This window comes from Crocuta crocuta, unplaced genomic scaffold, assembly GCF_008692635.1.
Source record: "Crocuta crocuta isolate KB4526 unplaced genomic scaffold, BGI_CrCroc_1.0 scaffold417, whole genome shotgun sequence".
Lineage (NCBI taxonomy): Eukaryota > Metazoa > Chordata > Mammalia > Carnivora > Hyaenidae > Crocuta > Crocuta crocuta.
The window spans coordinates 1,811,010-1,830,141 of record NW_027536463.1 but is presented as its reverse complement, the minus strand read 5'-3'; the positions used below and the strand labels follow the sequence as shown (position 1 = coordinate 1,830,141).

Here is a 19,132-nt window from a genome sequence, read left to right as displayed (position 1 = left end):
AGCTCTCATTTTACAAATATATAATAAATTATAAAAATATATAAAAATGTTAGTACTGGTCAGTTTTACTTTGCCACCGAAACTCTCTGAAGATTACTTTCTTCATTTAATTGACTACCAGAAAATTGGGAAAGTTATTACCTATATATAAGCATCATTTAAAAGTATTAAGATGCTTAATTTAAAAAGATCAGAAAATCATCCCATAGTTATCTCATTCATAAACCAGAGCTGGGACTGTGTGATATCTTCCAGTTCTAAAAGAGATAGCATCCTGGAACTGGCACTTAAAATGGTCTAAAATAGTCCAGAAATTTTACTTCTTTCATATATGTATATCTTTCTATATAATATGTGTGTATATAGTGTGTACATATATACACACATATATACATATACACATACATTCATTTTAATTTCTAAGTGATGTTATCTAGGGACTGCCTGCTTTTATGGAGTACAGCTGAGATCTTCCTTACTGGTACTTTTGACTATGATTCCTGACAGATAAGAGTGGAGCCAACAGATTTATGCAATCTTACATAGATAAGCGAAGTCAGTGGCATCAGTCTCCACAAATGTGGAAACTAGTACAGCACTTTGGGAAAAGGTCAAAGTTCTGCCACCATTTACAAAAGATAATTTATCACTTGAGATTAATACAACTTGATGAATGTTTAATGAATATTATATAACAGTAGTAATTTTAAATACATTTTAATTTCTGTATGATATTAAGTATAGAACACCAAGATGGAAAGTAAAGCTCTCTTTTCTTTACTCCTAAAAGACTAATGTTAAATTATACATCATTTCGTTCCACAATTCTTGAAAAGAAAATCCTTTAGTAGCTTGTAAGACATACTTTCAGATAAAATAGATTGAAATAATGCCTTATTAAAATAATCAATATTTGACTCAATAGTCCATATGTTATATAAATTTTATATTACTTTATTGCTTATTGTATCTCCAGATATGAAAAAATAGCTTGTAGAAATTATGCTCATGACAATATATATGAGAACATAAGCATGAACATGAAACAATCCAAAGTAAGTTTTAAATTAAAATAGAGGCATAAAGATGAATTAAACACTATATATGTTTGCATTTTAACTGCAATAAAATTACTTAAAAAGTATTTCAAGAAACAGCAGGTGAGCATATATAATTTTCTTCTCCCGGCCCAATTTATATTGACATATCAACATAATTTATAGCTCATGCCAAATGCAGAATCTCCCATATTAAGTTCTCACATAAATTTTAGAGTCTAATTACCTGGGCTTCAGGAACATTAAATCCAATCAGTTTCCCCAAATTTGGGTTTTAATTGATGACTTGATAATCTGAGACTGAAGTCATTTTTTGACTCTCAGCACAACAGCCACTACTGTTGTAATTCAGTCTCTATTTGTGTGCATGCACACACATGCGCACACACTTGTGCATAATATAAACTTTAAAAAATTTTTAATGTTCATTTTATTTTTGAGGCAGAGACATATTATGAGTGAGGGAGGGGAAGAGAGAGAGACACACACAGAATCCGAAGCAGGCTCCAGGCTCTGAGCTGACAGCTCAGAGCCCGATGTGAGGCAAAAACTCGTCAACCACGAGATCATAACCTTAGCCAAAGTCAGATGCTTGCCTGACCAGCCACCCAGCCGCCCCTCAGTCAAACCTTTTTGAAAGTGGGGTTTGTGACTGATCCTAAACAGAACAAATTGTGGTAGTGAGTGGAAAGGGTAAGACTCTTTTTAATATGCAGAAACATACTACAGAACATTTTAAGGAAGTTTTGATGTCACTGCAGTGAGAATAAATGTAAAAATGATTAAATCATTTAAAGAAAAAAAAAGTGTCAGCATATACTACATGAGTTATTGCCACATGACTGGTTTAGACAGTCACTGCTATGACTGAAGTAATTCAAGCCGTCTGGAGAGTAAACAATATTAGAGTTCTTCCTCCAAAGGATGGAATAGATTTGTACAATAATAGCCAACATTCACTGAATGCTAGCTCTGTGCTAACACTGTTCTAAGTGCTCAGATTTCTTAATCTCTGTAAGAAACTAAGAGGATATATATTCAGTTAAACCATATCCAACTTATGGTTGAGTTTCAAAAATACTAATTTCATGTGGTTCAACCTAATTTCATTACCCCTATTTTACAAATGAGGAAACTGAGGTATAAAGAAGTTAAATAACCTGCCCAAGTTTAAATTGTTACCATGACACCAAACTGGAGATAAAACCCATATGGTCTAGTTTTATTCTTAAACACTTTACTCTGTACTTGGAGGGAAGAAGCTACTATCCACATTGCGGGCGGGTATAGGACAAGGAAATGTAATTCATAGATTAAAATTTGCTACACATGATTCTATTAGTACTTTACAAGATCCTTGAGAAATGGGACAACATATTTTCCACACAAGTACTCTACATACTCTGCCCATAGGAAGATATCAAGGGTATTTTAATAATAACCCTAAAGTTGCTAGTGGTGGTAATAGGCACTGTTTTCCTACAAAAGCAATAATCAAGTAGGTATGTAACAATATAGAAGATATTACTATTCCAAACATCTGCTTTCAAATTAACGTAACAAAATAGAAGTTTCAAAAGTCAATAGCTTTCAACCCAGCTGAAGACCATGTCATAAGAGAGTCATTAGGCTGGAATCCAGTCAGTACTGGGGCTAAGTAGTCTGCGTGCTTAAAGTCAGGGGCAGATACTGATCAGCCAAATGAGAGGATTTTGAACTATATTGTTTTTTCATGTACTCAGTTATCAGATTCACAGATTTCACTTCAAATTTAGTGAAAGGAATAGGCTAGATAGTCCAAATCCAACTTAATATCAAGGCTTTTTAAGTTCACAAATGACACAAAATCCTTTGCTCTTTTTAAAATTAGAGGAACTTGTGTCATGATTTAGTCTTGGTACTCAAGGCTATCCAATTTTCTAATACCTAGAGTAGTCTTAGGATCAGAAGAAATGCATTTCTATTTTGACTGCTTCAGTGTTTCTCTCTTTGGCTCTGAACACAACATGGCATTATGGAAACAATGCAAGAGTGGAGTAAAAAGACCTGATTTCTCCACTACCTGCTAGGAAACTGTCCTATAACATTGATTCAGTCATCTGCTTTTCCAGGGACTCATTTCTACCTTTGAATAGAGATGGAGTTAGATGACCCTAACTCTAACAGCTGATAATTCAATGCATTCATTTCAACATTTTGCGTTTCATCTTTGCCATTTAAAAAATATCTCCAGATGAACAAATAAGGCAAAGTGATTTCTGGCCTTTAGAAGAAAGGCATGATGCACTTCTAGTCTTTTGATGTGAAATGCATACACATTAGAGTTAGGGAGGTTTTCTGCCCTGCCAAGTATCTTCCATAACTGTTCCTTTTCAATTCTAGAAACATTTATTGAGTTTCTTTCATTAAGAACAAAAGTAAATGTGTGCCTTAAGAGGTGTATAATAAATAATTGATATTGCATTGGCTTAAGATTTGTATAGTGCAAAAGTAGTAACATGTAAGTTCGTCTGTATTTTCCCCTCATAAAATCTCTTGAAACTGGTATATTGACGTAGCTTTTAGCTTCAACGTCCTCATCAAACATCTTTGCATTTAGAAGAATAGCTATAATCCTTGATCTACATGTAACTGTCTTAATATTGAGCTTGTTAGTATTGGAAATAAGACTTTTGGGGAACTAATAAAAAGTTTTTTAAGGTCATAAAAAGTAATGGTCTAACATCACTTGAGCAGCTCTAGTGAACCCAGTGAGAATTCATTGCAACAGCACAAGATTTTGTAATAATATTTCAGCTTGGTGCCCCACTGATCTCTAAGGAATTTCCTTATTCTCTGCATTAGGCAATAAGTAACATATCCTGAAGATACGCAACTTAATCTAACTTCTACCAACTAAGTGCAGAGGTGACAGAAAACTAAAAGACTGTAATAGCATGGTATGAAAGAGGACTATTCTAAGAGTCAGAGACTAGGATTTTCATCACGGTGCAGCTATTATTTGCCTGCCGTTACCCATGGGCCTGCCACTTGGTTCCTCAGAGCCTCGGTGTGCTCTCCTAGAATTTATAATAATGTTCAGTGTTCTTTCTTGATTCATCATTCTAAGAATTGATGCTTCCAGGTGAAGGAAACAAATAGATCAGATTGTTTCTGTATTCATGGGTCTGTTTGGACTCATTTTCTGTGAAATACTTTTTTTCCTCTTCCTCAAGCACAAAAGTGGATCTTTCCATTCTGGGCATTCTTCCCAAGGTGCTTAATTGGAAATACTGCCTGCTACCAAACCACCTTTGTTTGCTCTAGTTACTACAGCCTTATAGGCTTTTGGCTCAAGGAGTGAAAGCCGTGGAAGGAAACTGGGAGACCATCTATAATTCCCTCTTTTTGATAATGCTACTCACCCTGAGGGGTTTGGTGACTTTCCATCCAGTCCACAGCATCTCAAGCAAGGGAACACATTTCTAATATGAGGTTTGTGATTACCTCACTGGCATTTTTTCCCACTTGTTTATCTTCACTACATGGCACATTGATGATTTTTAATAAATGCCACAAAATAATAAAAGGACAATCCCCTTATTTCATCCTGTTATTCTAAAAGTAGTAACTTAATAATAATGTTAAACTGTTGTAGCTTTTGGAAATATGTCCTATTCAGGTGCTACAAATATACTAAGTTAGGGATTGAGAAGGATTTTGAAGAGAAATAAATTTTGTGTTTTTCATCAAGAAGCTTTTTTAAAAATTTAATATATGTTATAATGTTATATACGTGACATGTTATGTATGTTTTAAATGTAATATATGTTAAGTGATCATCCTCTGAAGTGCCTAATTTTTGAAGAAAAGTGAAAGTTTCCAATACCACCAGATTTTTCTCCCTTTTTTCTATTAGGTTTTTTCAATCTAACTGAGGGCAGAAGAGAAGTTAATGTTCAATCTGATAGGAACATTTTTATGTTTAATAAAATTTGCTTAATAAATTATAACTGTTGCAATATAGGGTCACTCTAAAGCTTGCCAATGATTGACCTTAAATCAGCAGCCATGTCTGCAGTTTTATACTCTGAGTCTGTTTGTAAAAGGTTGACAAAAAGAGGTTGCTATAATACTTTGTTGAAAACATTTCTGTTTCAACTGTGTGGCAATTTCTCATGAAGAAGGTACTTGAGCTTGGTCCTTGCCTTGGCTAACAAAGTTATACACTCCCAGAGGTGCCTGTATTTATTACAGAGAAATAAGCCAAACTTGTTTTCTTTTTCATAGGAGGTTGTACTCGAGGAAGGTACAATTGCTTATCAAAATTGGGTTAAAACAGGCACAGAAGTTTACAGACAGTTTTGGATCTATGATGTGCAAAACCCACAGGAAGTGATAACTAACAGCAGCAAAATTAAGGTTAAACAAAGAGGTCCTTACACTTACAGGTGAGTCCTCACAAATAACTGGCATTCTTTCCTTGACCACATATATTTCTGAAAAAACTTCCACTTGAACAATGCCATTGTTTTCAGTGTACTTCCTACTGTTTCCCAGTAAAATATAATGAAATATTTTGCTTCTGCCTATATAAGAATCCCGATTTAAGGATTTAATGATGATAAGAAATACAGACTTTATTATAAATTTAGCAGTATCAGATAACCACTCTACACTCAAGAAGACACTGGTGTTTTACACTTATGACATATATTCTCAACAACTCTGAAATATGTATGCATCATAGAAAAAAAATCTTACCAGAATTTTAAGAACCTGAATATTTTAAGATCCTAAAATTGTATACATTAGATCAGTTGTTTTCAAAGTGTGGTTCCCACCCCAGCAGCATCAGCCTCATCTGGGAACTTGGTAGAAATGCAAATTCTGAGAATCTGCAGATTCCTCCAGATCAAATAAATCAAGAGACTCGGGCTGGAGGCCAACAAGGAGTTTCACAAACCCTCAGGGCGATTCCAGCTCTTACTCAGTTTTGAGAACCTCAGCATTGAACTGATTTTATGTAACTGCAGTACCTGCTAAGGACTTCTAGAAACTTCATACGGGTGTTTATTATTGATTCAGTGGCTTCATTCTTATATTTTTTCCAGAACTGAGACCAAATATGCTATGTCTTTACCTTATCTTCCCTCATAGTTTAACACAACTCTAAATAGAATGTTTGTGTATTAGAGCTAGAGGGGTATGATTAGCCAGGACTTTTCATTTTGTAAACTAAAAACCTGACACCAAGGGATGTTAGGTAATTGTCTAAGACCTAGGTGCTGGTACCTCCTGGATTTTTGTATGTACTTTCTTTCTCATTTAAATTATAGACTATGTGTTTTTTCCAACTATCAAAGTAAGGAAAGGGGGCACCGAGGTGCTAAAAGCTCTACCTGGAACCAAGAATTCGATTTTTGATATCCATGTGGGAACATCTGTATCATTTGTTACACAAATGTGTGATTTTCCCTCAAGGATAATTACAACTGGTTACTTAGTTTGATCAGTTCTTATCACACAATTACATATTTATTATTATTTCATATAATTTATAACTTTAATATCTGCTTTAGATAGTCTACATAACTGCTTTCTTCTCCATGCATTAATATGTTTTTAGGTTGACCACTCACACACAAAATATAATAAAATAATGGTACTTGTGAGGGTAGTGCCTGCTGCCATAGTACATGATACAGAACTGCAGAGGGCCTTGGCGCCTTTTCTGACCTAGCAATTGTCCCCAAGCCTCCTGTCTCTGTGCACAGGTCTGTGACTATTCACAGTGCTGTTGAAGAATACTTGGTTTTCATTGTTACAAAAAAAACCAAACTGACCTTGGAAAATATTTGTTTCATGACCTTAGAGTTATCATGTTATTATCAAAAACCTATATGAGGGGTGCGTGCGTAGCTCATTTGGTTAAGAGATTCTTGATCACGGCTCAGGTCGTGATCTCAAAGTCATGTGATCAAGCATGGCGTTGGGCTCAGCACAGAGCATGGAGCCTGCGTGGGATGCTCACTCCCTTCCCCTCTCTCTGCTCCTCCCCTGCTTGTGAGGAGGAAAATAAACATTATAAATAATAATAAATAAATAAACTTTAAAAAAGNGTTGGAATTCGAGAACTCTTTCTCCGTTTTATTTTGCAGGGGTGTTTTTTTTAAAGGATATTACATGAGATATGGAGAAACAAACATAATATTGAATCTAGCCCTAGTCCTGCTCTGACAGGTGGCAGCTAATACACAGTTTCTAGCCTCTCTCTAAGGGACAAAGGGGTTAGAGATACTTGATTTACTTGGAGAGGCAGTGAAGGGAAGGTTAAATTAGGGAAGTTGGATTTGCAGCTAAAGTTTATAAACAATAAATTCCCATTAATATGATAATGTTAAAGGGAATTCTAATAAACTCGGGCTCACCTTATGATGTCACCAAAATGGAGTCATTAGTGTCTGTTTGGATACTTTAATGAGAAAATAATTGATTACCTTTCAGAAAAAGTAATTTCCTAGTCTTCCTAACAGCTAATAGGTTTTAGTGAAACTGCCTCCCTATAAATTATACCCTGAATACATTTGAAATTGCAAGTATTGGAGGATATACCTCCTAAAACATAACCACAGGCTTATTTGGCTGATGTCCATTAAAGTTAGTTCAATGAAACTTTGATTGACAAGGTGCAACCTGGGTCAAAACATGAAATTGCCCGGATTGAGATGTTAATTATATATATTGTAATCTACATTGTCTCTATAAAGACTCATTAATTCCTTGAGAACATCCTCAGCTCCAATATTAATTTTTTATTTTTTAAAGAAATTTTAATGTTTATTTAATAGGGGAGGGGGTGGGGTCCCACAAGTTCCAGGCTCTGAGCTGTCAGCACAGAGCCTGACGCGGAGCGTCACCAACCTTGAGATCGTGACCTGAGATGAAGTCGGACACTTAACCGACTGAGCCACCCTGGTGCCCCTAATCTTTTATTTTTTCAAGTTATTTGGCTTGGGCAGGAGTACAAAGAAAGCAATTTGGGGCAAAAGCTAAGGCAGATTTCTCCCTTTTACCTCATTAACCAACAGTTTCTAAAATGTGTACAGTTTAATATTTAAACAGAAGAATTGAACGATTATATTCTCTTCTTAAAAGTATTTTCTAAACACAGCCCTCAGTTAAAGGATTTTTCTCTTAGTGCCATCTACTGGTATAATGTTGTAAGTACAACTTAAGTAAACTGGAATCTGAGTCACTTTATTGTTTTGCTATTGTTTCAATTATTTTACATACATAAATGTCCCCAATTGTAACTTTAAAATACAGTGATATAATAAAAAATAGTAGTTGACTAGTAATAGAGTGTCCTTGGGGCTCTTTCATATCCTTGTATATTCCTGTATGACTACAGTGCCTCAAGAAGAATAAATCATAAAGCTTTGATGAAATTAGGTTACAATTAAATTTTCTATAATACTGTGAACTCTTCAAAGATTGTGAGCCATTAACTAATTTGTTTATTCATGCAAAAGTTATGAAGAACTCACCTTGTGCCAGGCACTGTGCCTGGGGCTACAAAACACTCAAAATCCCTACCTTGCAGGAATTTGCAATTTTACTATCCCGGAGTGAAGTGTTGTGTCTTGATTCTACGTTTTTTTACTTCCATGCTTTTTCAGTCTTCACCTTAGCTATCAATTCATCTCATGTATGGACATTCACACATATGATAGTGGAATGAATGACGTATACCTTATTTTATATCAATAAACATCCTGTACTTGCAGATTTTTCTTCATAATAATCACCCTTCCCCATGTTCCTAAAAGGTAGTTGGTACTTTTCAGCCTAGAGATTTTACAGCCAGGAGCTTAGAACTGTTAAGTGTTTAATAAATGGCAGGAATGGTAGGGGAACTGGCCTGTAAAATGGAAATTCTATTCCATTAGTTACATTTCATTCTCATTAAAACACTAGAAAACATGGAAAAGCCAGTGCCGAAGAGGCTGTGTACTTTGAACATTCTTTTTCATTTAAGAAAATGTACTCTTAATATTCCCCTACTTACACCTTTCTACTGTCTCTTCCTTACACTCAGGATAAAGCCTAAACATTGGAGGAGAGGATGAAACTCTTTCATGCTTGAGATCTTGCTCATTTCTGTGGCTTTATTTCCCATGATACTCCTTATTCCCACCTGGCAATCTATCCAAATTCAATAATTTGCATTTCTAACAGCACACCATGGGTTTTTCTTTTTTTACCCTATTCCTCCTAAGCTTCTATTTGTCATTCAGTCCACTTCGGTGGAATAGCTACCAAAATGGCTATCGTCACTCCCGCTACGATCATCCTAAGCCTGGATGTGTGTTTTTTCTGGGTTTTCCTCCAGACTCTGTGTAAACTCTCATATTGCAGTATATTACTTCTATGTTGTGCAGATTTGAGATCACTTCTAATATGCTAAAGACCCAGCATTGGCTTATCATTTTAAACCAATTGGTTGGCATCATTTGTGACGTACTCAAAAAATATTTGTTACATGAATGGATGGCATTTGAGACGTATTCACTAGAGACAACTATTTTGAATTTTATTTATTTCTTTCTGTTTTTCAGAGTTCGTTATCTAGCCAAAGAAAATATAACCCATGATACTGAGAACCACACAGTCTCTTTTGTTCAGCCCAATGGCGCCATCTTCGAGCCTTCACTATCTGTTGGAACAGAGAATGACACTTGGACGGTCCTCAATCTGGCTGTAGCGGTGAGTAGACAAACATCAAAAGTTTTCTTTTTGAAATACTCTAGAATCCAATGTAGTAGATCTTATTAGATGTCTCATCAGATATTCTTTGTCATTTTTATAAAAATATGTTCCTATGTCATTATTTTGAACGGATTTAGCATCATTTGGAAAAATGACAAAATCATAACAACTGAATTGGAAGACCACTAAAAGTATACCATTGGAAAAAAAAAACAGGATTGAATTTTTTTTACGTATTTATTTTTCCTTTAGAACATTGTATTGAATATNGCTCTTGATTTCCTTGCCTTTGGGGATGTGTCAAGTAAGAAATTGCTGCGGCTAAGGTCAAGGAGGTTGTTTCCTGCTTTCTCCTCTAGGGTTTTGATGGTTGTGATGGAATAGAGAATTCAGAATTGGACTCACATCTAGGTCCTTTATCCATTTTGAGTTTATTTTTGTGCATGGTGTGAGAAAATGATCTAGTTTCATTCTTCTGCATGTTGCTGTCCAGTTCTCCCAGCACCATCTGTTAAAGAGGCTGTCTTTTTTCCATTGGATACTCTTTCCTGCCTTGTCAAAGATTAGTTGGGTATACATTTGTGAGCCTAATTCTGAATTCTCTGTGCCATTGGTCTATGTGTCTGTTTTTGTGCCAGTATCAATATGTCTTGATGATGACAGCTTTGTAGTAGAGGTTGAAGTCTGAGATTGTGATGCCTCCCATTTTGGTTTTCTTCTTCAATATTACTTTGGCTATTTGGGGTCTTTTGTGGTTCCGTACAAATTTTAGGATAGTTCTAGCTTTGAGAAGAATACTGGTGCAATTTTGATTGGCATTGCATTGAGTCTGTAGATTGCTTTGGGTAGTAATGACATTTTAACAATATTCTTCTGATCCATGAGCATGGAACGTTTTTCCATTTCTTTGTGTCTTCTTCAATTACCTTCCTAAGTTTTCTATAGTTTTCACCATATAGATCTCCTATATCTTTGGTTAGGTTTATTCCTAGGTATTTTATGTTTTTTTGTGCAATGGTGAATGGGATCAGTTTCTTGACTTCTCTTTCTGTTGCTTCATTACTGGTATATAAAAATGCAACCGATTTCTCTACGTTGATTTAATACCCTGCAACTTTGCTGAACTCATGGATCAGTTCTAGTAGGCTTCTGGTGGAGTCTGTAGGGTTTTCTATGTTGAATACCATGTCATCTGCAAAAAGTGCAAGTTTGACTTCTTTTCCAATTTTGATGCATTTTATTTCCTTTTGTTGTCTGATGGCTGACGCTAGGACTTCCAGTACAATGTTAAACAACAGTGGTGAGAGTGGACATCTCTGTCGTGTCCCTGATCTCAGGGGGAAAGCTTTCAGTTTTTNCTAATTTCTTGAAATAGGCCTGGAGTGCAATGTACTTTCCTCTTAGGCCTGCCTTTGCTGCATCCCATAGAGTTTGAATTGTTGTATTTTAGTTTTCATTTGTTTCCATATATTTTTAATTTCTTCTCTGATTGCCTGGTTGGCCCATTCATTCTTTAGTAGGGTGTTCTTTAACCTCCACGTTTCTGTAGGCTTTCCAGACTTTTCCTGTGGTTGATTTCAAGTTTCATAGCATTGTAATCTGAAAGTGTGCATGGTATGATCTCAGTTCTTTTATATTTATTGGCTGCTTTATGTCCCAGTATGTGAACTATCTTAGAAAAAGTGCCATGTGCACTTGAGAAGAAAGTGAATTCCATGGCCTCAGGATGTAGAGTTCTACATATATCTGTCAAATCCATCTAGTCCAATGTGTCATTCAAGTCTATTGTTTCTTTAGTGATTTTCTGTCTAGATGATCTATCTATTGTTGTAAGTGGAGTATTAAAGTCCCCTGCTATTAGCACATTCTTATCCATAAGATTGTTTCTGTTTGTGATTAATTAAATTGTTTTATGTATTTGGGTGCTCCTGTATTTGGTGCGTAAACATTTATAATTGTTAGCTCTTCCTGATGGATAGACCCTGTAATTATTATATAATGCCCTTCATCCCTTGTTACTGCCATTACTTTATTATTTTTTAATGTTTTATTTATTTCTGAGAAAGAGAGAGAGAGAGAGTATGAGTGTGAGCAGGGGAGGGTCAGAGAGAGAGAGGGAGATACAGAATCTGAAACAGGCTCTCGGCTCTGTGCTAACTGTCAGCACAGAGCCTGTAGTGGGGGGTAGAGCCCACCAACCATGAGATCGTGACCTGAGCTGAAGTCGGATGTTTAACCGACTGAGCCACCCAGGTGCCCCTGCCTTTACTTTAAAGTCCAGTTTGTCTGATATAAGTATAGCTACTCGAGCTTTCTTTTGGCTTCCAGAAGCATGATAGATATTTCTCCATCCCCTTACTTTCATATTGGAGGTGTCCTAAGGTCTAAAATGAGTTTCTTGTAGACAGCAAATAGATGGATTTTCTTTTTTTTTATCCATTCTGATATCCTATGTCTTTTGATTGGGGCATTTTCCCATTTACATTCAGTGTTATTATTGAAAAATATGGGGTTGGAGTCACTGTGTCCTTTGTAGGATTCATACTTATGGTGGTGTCTCTGGTACCTTTTGTTCTTTCCAACATTTCCCTCACTGAGTACCCCTCAGGATTTCTTGTAGGGCTGGTTTAGTGGTGACCAATTCTTTCAATTTTTGTTTTTTTGGGGAAGACTTTTATCTTCCTTCTATTCTGAATGACAGGCTTGCTGGATAGAGGATTCGTGGCTGTATATTTTTTCTGTTCATCACACTGAAGATCTCCTGCCATTCCTTTCTGGCCTGCCAAGTTTCAGTAGATAGGTCTGTCACCACTCTGATAGGTTTCCCTTTGTATGTTAGGGCCCTTTTCTCCCTAGCTGCTTTTGAAATTCTCTCTTTGTCCTTATATTGTGCCAGTTTCACTATGATATGTCAAGCAGATCAACTCAAGTTATGTTTGAGGGGAGTTCTCTGTGCCTCTTGTATTTTAACGTTTACTTCTTTCCTGAGGTTGGGGAAGTTCTCTGCTATAATTTGTTCCAGGACTCCTTCAGCGCCTTTCCCTCTTTCTTCCTCTTCTGGAATTCCTGTGATACGGATATTGTTCCATTTGATTATATGGCTCAGCTCTCAAACTCTCCTTTTGTTTTCCTGGATTAGTTTATTTCTCTTTTCCTCAGTTTCCTCTTTTTTTATAATTGTGTCCTCCAATTCACCTATTCTCCTCTCTGCCTCTTCAATCTGTGCATTGGACGCCTCCATTATATTATGCATCTCATTTATAGCATTTTTAAATTCACAACTATTTTTAAGCTCCATAGTCTTTGTAGCAATAGTTTCTCTGATGTCTTCCATGCGTTTTTCAAGCCCAGCAATTAATTTTATGACTATTGTTCTAAATTTTGTTCAGTTTTGTTGCTTATATTTGTTTTGAGCAGTTCTTTAGCTGCCCNAGCCACCCAGGTGCCCCTGCCTTTACTTTAAAGTCCAGTTTGTCTGATATAAGTATAGCTACTCGAGCTTTCTTTTGGCTTCCAGAAGCATGATAGATATTTCTCCATCCCCTTACTTTCATATTGGNTGGTATTTGGGACTCCCCACTATGTGTACTTTGGCTTGTTTCTTGAGGTAGCCCTGGAAAAGAAAACAAACACACAGAGAACAGAGGCGCACAAACGCACAGACAAATCCATCAAACAAGCAAACTGAAAAAGAAAAAGAAAAAAAAGATGGGAAAGAAAAAAAGAGAGGAAAAACAAATGATAAAAATAAAAATAAGAAAGAAAAAAGAAGAAAGAAAAAACCCAAAAGACAAAGGACAGTCTGAAAGCATAAAACCAGAATTCCCAGCTACAAATAAAGAGCAGGGTGTATTCAGTGCTGATGGAAGAGCATATACAAAGAGAAATGACAGGGAGGGGGGAAGTGAAATTGGACAATAACCAGGCAGGGAGACTACGAGGCTTAATTCAGAGAGAGGAAGAGGAGAATATGGTAAGAAGGAAGGAGAAGGAAATGAAGATAATGTTAATGAGAGAAACTATATAGTCTGATTACTCCAGAGAGAGAGACATAGAAAGGTAGCAGTGGAGGTGTAGAATATACATCTAGAGAATGGATTAAATGTGACTGTTTAAGCAAACCAGTGACCAGAGTGCCTAGGCCAGCAGAGGGGAGGGATATGAATGAGAGAAGGGAAAATATATCCGAATAGAAAGAATTGATCTAGAACTATTCACAGCATCCATGTTGGTCTTGCCCCTAGCTCCGGATTAAAAAATAATAATAATAAAAATAAAAAGCAGCTCTCTAGCGGGGATGGGCGTGGATTGGTGTAGGCAGGTCTTAGCCTCCACTTCGTCCTTTGGGCCGCTCCCTGAGGTCCCACCTTGGTGGTTGTGGGGAGAAAAATGGCAGCGCCCCAGTCCCTTCTCAAACCAAGCATTGCAACTCACTCTTTTGGGTCTGATCTCCCTGTGCTGTGGGCATAGCCAAGGTGGGCCGTGCTCTATGTCCCTAGCCATGCCTCGTTTCCAGATCTTAGTCCACATGCCCCATTGATACCGCCTCAAATATAAACCTGCAGGCCAAGTCCCTCCCAGCAGGTTCAAGCCGGCCGCCCCCCAACTGGTGATCCAGCCGAGCCAGAAGAGCGGCGGAGCGGCATCAGGCGCACCGCTTCCCCTCTGGTTCGAGCTGGTGAGCAGAGGAGCGGTTTCTCCTGGCATCATCTGGGACGCATGCGTCATGCTCAAGGTCAGCTGGACAGCTGGAAACCGGATCCCTCTGTGTCCCGAGCCAAGGTTTTTCTCTTCTCCAGGGACACGGACAGTTCCTTGAGCAGTTTCAGCCACTCTCTTTTCCCCTCAACCTACTGTGGCTCCCCACAAAGGGGGCTCTCTCCCCTCCCTCCATGTCTCCGGTCCCCGCCCGTTTTTATCTTCCCCGGTTCAAACTCATGCTATAAGGTTGTTTTTTCAGCGGACTCTGTCTCCTTTTCCTCCCAAACTCCTGGATTCTGTAAGGGTTCCTATCGTTTCAGGACTTCTCCGTTTGAGGAATGGGGGCGAGTGAAATGTACGGAGCTCCCTACTTTTCCACAATCTTGCCTCCCAGGATTAAATTTTAAACATCTCCTTGTGACTGGCACTGAGGCAGAGAGATGTAGTCATATAGGGATTAGATAGATGGTACTTTTTGTCCTGGCAAGGTTGAGCAATAATTTTAAAGATAAGGTTAGATTTTTTCTATGAAACTTAAGGCTAGTGTTTATCCATCTATGTGTTAAAAATATACAAAAATTGATCTCAAACCGTGGTTTTTTTATAGGCTGCACCCCATCTCTACCCAAATGCATTTGTTCAAGTGTTACTCAATTCAATGATCAAAAAGTCAAAATCTGCCATGTTTCAAAAAAGAACTGTGAAAGAGCTCTTGTGGGGCTACAAGGATCCATTCCTGAGTTTGGTTCCATATCCTATTACCAAAACAGTTGGTGTGTTTTTTCCTGTGAGTACCAAATACGAATGTTGATTTTCTTCTACCTTAATCGGGCAAATATAATGGCATTAGCAATTTATAATTTTACAACCTCGTGTGTACACCTGATTTCTGATCTTAGAATAGATATTCTAGGTTTTTATTTTTTTCTTTTTCATTTAGTTTTTCTTGAGGTTATTGTAATGTTTTAAAGTCTCTCTCTCAGACGACTCCATAGTTGGGAAATTTTACTCATCTAAATTTAACAGTTAAACTTAAAATGAAGAAGCTGAGCTTTAATTAGGTTTCCATTCTTTGATAGATACACAATTGTCTAAAATAGGTTGTAAGCCAGTAAGGCTTTGAATACTATTTTCTGTTTTGATTCCCTTCCTCAAAAAAATCAAGTTTAGCATCATATTTTTCTCTGTGTTATATATATTCATCTTGTCATTCCTCCTTCTCCAGAACTCTTACAAATTTATGTTAATAAAAATTTAAAAGTTAGCCTAAGTTTCCACACAATGAGATTGATAAATCAGCAATGTCCTATTTTAATGTCTTATTTTACTTTGTCAAAGAAATGGCAGTTTGCAAATGAAAGAGAAAGTGAACTTGGCAATGTACTTGTAGCTTAAGGTTTTGAATTATAAATAGGACAAGCTAACTATTGAATTGGAATTTGGACTCTGATTTATTTGGCACCATATTTTTAGATATATTCCCTAGTATATTGTTATTTTACTTTTAGATAGTGTTTATGATTGCAAGATTATATGTCCTTAAATGTGAATGTAGAAAGCATTAAAGGATCAGTGATTCAGTTACCATGTTTTGACCCAAAAATGCTTAACATCTTTCCTTGACTGATTCCATTTTTAATTTCGTAGGCCTAAGTTTTATATTCAGTTGTTAAAGATCATAATTTTTAGAAAGAAAACAAGACAGATCACAACATTTAGAATACCTCTAGAAGTCTGCCCTTGTTTTCAAAGTTTTTTCTCAATATCCCTTCACCTCAATATAATAGGAGTAGTGATCAGAATTGCCTTACTGGCTTAGTTATGACTAGAGTTTGAATCATGGCAACTTCTGATGTTGGCTTTTCTTCCTTTGTCTCAACCTCTAGCACTTACTTCAAGGTGCCATTTATAGTCTATCTTTTTAAAATGTTAAAGACCAATAATTTTAAAACTTTCTTGCATATGTATTTCAAACCACATAAAATAATCGTGAATACCCAATAACCAGTATTCGAAAAATGTGAAAATGAAAATTTTGTAACTTGGAAAATATAGTTTGTCCTGGAAGTAATTTATTCTTGTACATATCTTTTCAGTACAACAACACTGCAGATGGAGTTTATAAAGTTTTCAGTGGGAAAGACAACATAAACCAAGTTGCCATAATTGACACTTATAAAGGTCAAAAGTAAGTATCCACATAAAGTGTGGGAACTCCAAAGCAGGAGGGGTATTTATTTAACAACTGCTGAAGCACAAGCATCAACTATGGTCCAAATCTGCCCATATCTCAGCCCTGGAATTTCTTGTTCTGTGAGGTGTTAACTAACCCTTTAGTTGTGACAACTGGTCACACTAGTGCATAGTTGCTAAATATCAGCCCCACTCTGGAATTAGCTTTACCTTTATACACAGTTTCTCTTACATAAAGAAATCCACAGAGAATCCCATTTCTGCTGCAAGGCCAGCATCACAGTACACTCAGATGGTTACATGGCCACAAATAAAAGGAAGAAAAGCAATACGTCAGCTGATCAACCAGCAGGCAGACAAACATAGTTTGCTGGGGAAGTTTAATTCTTTTTAGTAAGCATATCAAATAAAAATTGTTCATTTTACTGCATGACTTAATGTGTCTCTATAAAGTTGAAACTTAATGAATCCATGCAGATGTTGTCATGGCATTTCCCTTCAAAATTTCTTAATTTTCTATATTGATAAATCAGCATTTATAAACCTTTATCAGTGCAAAAATGGAATTAGGACTTCAAATACAGTTCTAAAGCTGACATATTAAACTTGAAAATGAAGACCAATCCTCCTTTGAAATAGTAATAGAATAATTACTATTCTATTCCAGTCCTACTAGATTACTACTATGCTACTATTCTAGAATGAATAGTAGTCATGATTTGCTTTTTTTCCTAGCTCCTGATTAATCATCTGGAGTATACATATTTTATCATAGGTGTAAAAAACAAAGGAAAAATCTCAATGAATGTCAGGAAAAAAAGTCATCTTCTCTTCTAATCAAGGTTAATCAATATGCTTTAGATCAGTCATTTCCTGGAAAGAACAGTAATCAAAATGGAAAGAGATGAAAGGTTTTTGTTAGTAAAGGTAACCACTGCCTCACACTGAGTCCTTATCTAAAAATGGCATAAAACCATTATATAGTCACTTCGTATGGAATCTATAGAAGAAAAACTACTACCTAACATCTTTTTATAGAAAAGTCTAGTGGGAGAAAACTCACACTCCTAAATGCTTATTGAAATGAAATCACATCACTATATATTGAGAAACATGAGCATTTCTGCCTTTTCAATATTACAGAGATATTTTGAGGAGAGTTGCTAAGTGCTTCTAGTTGGAGTAAGAATTCCACATCAGTTTAAGATTATGATAAGGTTAATGTAACTGAGCATGATTAATAGCTTATTCTGTTTAAAAAAAGAAACAACTTGCCTTGACATCTCATTAAAGGATACATTATCTGTGGGGAAAAACCTGATTTTGTATCACCAAAAAGTGGCTGAGGATACAGATAAACTTTTACTACTATTTTTATTGCTTCCAGATATATACGTACATCTTACTTAGACATCAGGATAGAAATTAATAAACTCTGTCCTACTTTAATGTCAGCTTGTGCAAGAGTTAAAAGGGGGGGGAAGTGTAAATATATAACTTACATGTTTCCATTTCTTTGTTCAACATTTGCTTTGCTTTTCTCTTCCCCACTCCCCTCTTCTCCCTCATACTGAGCTTACGTGAGTTGACCACTTGATATTTTTCTATTTATTTTGAAGACTACCAAGTTTTGACCACTTGACATTTTTTTCCTATTTATTTTGTACATACTACCAAGTAGTTCGTTTCTCCCAATGGAAAAAAAAATCTCTGCTATGTAAGAAATCTACATTTCTGAGGTGTTTCTCCATTTTCTTTTTTCAAAACTGCTTTCTATTCTAAGTTGTGTGACATTAACATTTGGCAACTTTTATTTTATAATATGGCACTTAATGGTATTGGGCATTTAATTTATCTCAACAAGATGAACCATCCAAACAAAACATGAACCAAATGACTTAGAACATTTCTTAAACTTAGTATTTGTCACACATCTAATCTTTATTATTTTAGCAATATTCAATCATAATAGACAAATATGAGAAAGGTACTCAAGAAAAGAGAATGTTTTTTCATTTCCTTTCTTTTTATTCCAAAGGAATCTCTCCTATTGGCCAAGTTATTGTGACATGATTAATGGTACAGGTAAGGGCATTTGTTTTGTGGCAATAAACACTAACAACCTACCTCCCTTTCTCCCACAAATCCCACTATTGTACTTATAATGTTCTGAGTGTTAAGGCTATGCACTTACCTATCTTTATATCCCTAAGACGTAATTCAGAGTGCCTGTTGTTACATAAGCTTAGTAAATGTCTGCTTAGTGTGATGAGATTTCTAAAGATTAATCCTTGAGGATTAGCGTTTACTGCATTACTAGGGAAACATTTGATTTTTAAAGCCTTGACTACATGAGCTATCTTCCTGGCAACAGAAGAAAAGAGCTAAAAAGAAAAACTTAGGGAAATACTAGTATTCACGTGTTTTAT

The 19,132-nt window shown here is 36.2% G+C and overlaps 1 protein-coding gene across 13 annotated transcripts in view; it reads left to right on the top strand.

The window, feature by feature from the left end:
* CD36 (CD36 molecule (CD36 blood group)) overlaps positions 1-19,132 on the top strand; it is a 182,960-nt gene that overhangs the window by 152,143 nt on the left and 11,685 nt on the right. For all 13 annotated transcript variants that reach the window (XM_077748508.1, XM_077748499.1, XM_077748510.1 and 10 more), the window contains 5 exons: positions 5,328-5,488; positions 9,659-9,806; positions 15,118-15,297; positions 16,607-16,698; positions 18,742-18,788. In XM_077748508.1, coding sequence (XP_077604634.1) covers positions 5,328-5,488; positions 9,659-9,806; positions 15,118-15,297; positions 16,607-16,698; positions 18,742-18,788 — 628 coding nt within the window. The remainder of the gene's footprint in view (positions 1-5,327; positions 5,489-9,658; positions 9,807-15,117; positions 15,298-16,606; positions 16,699-18,741; positions 18,789-19,132) is intronic.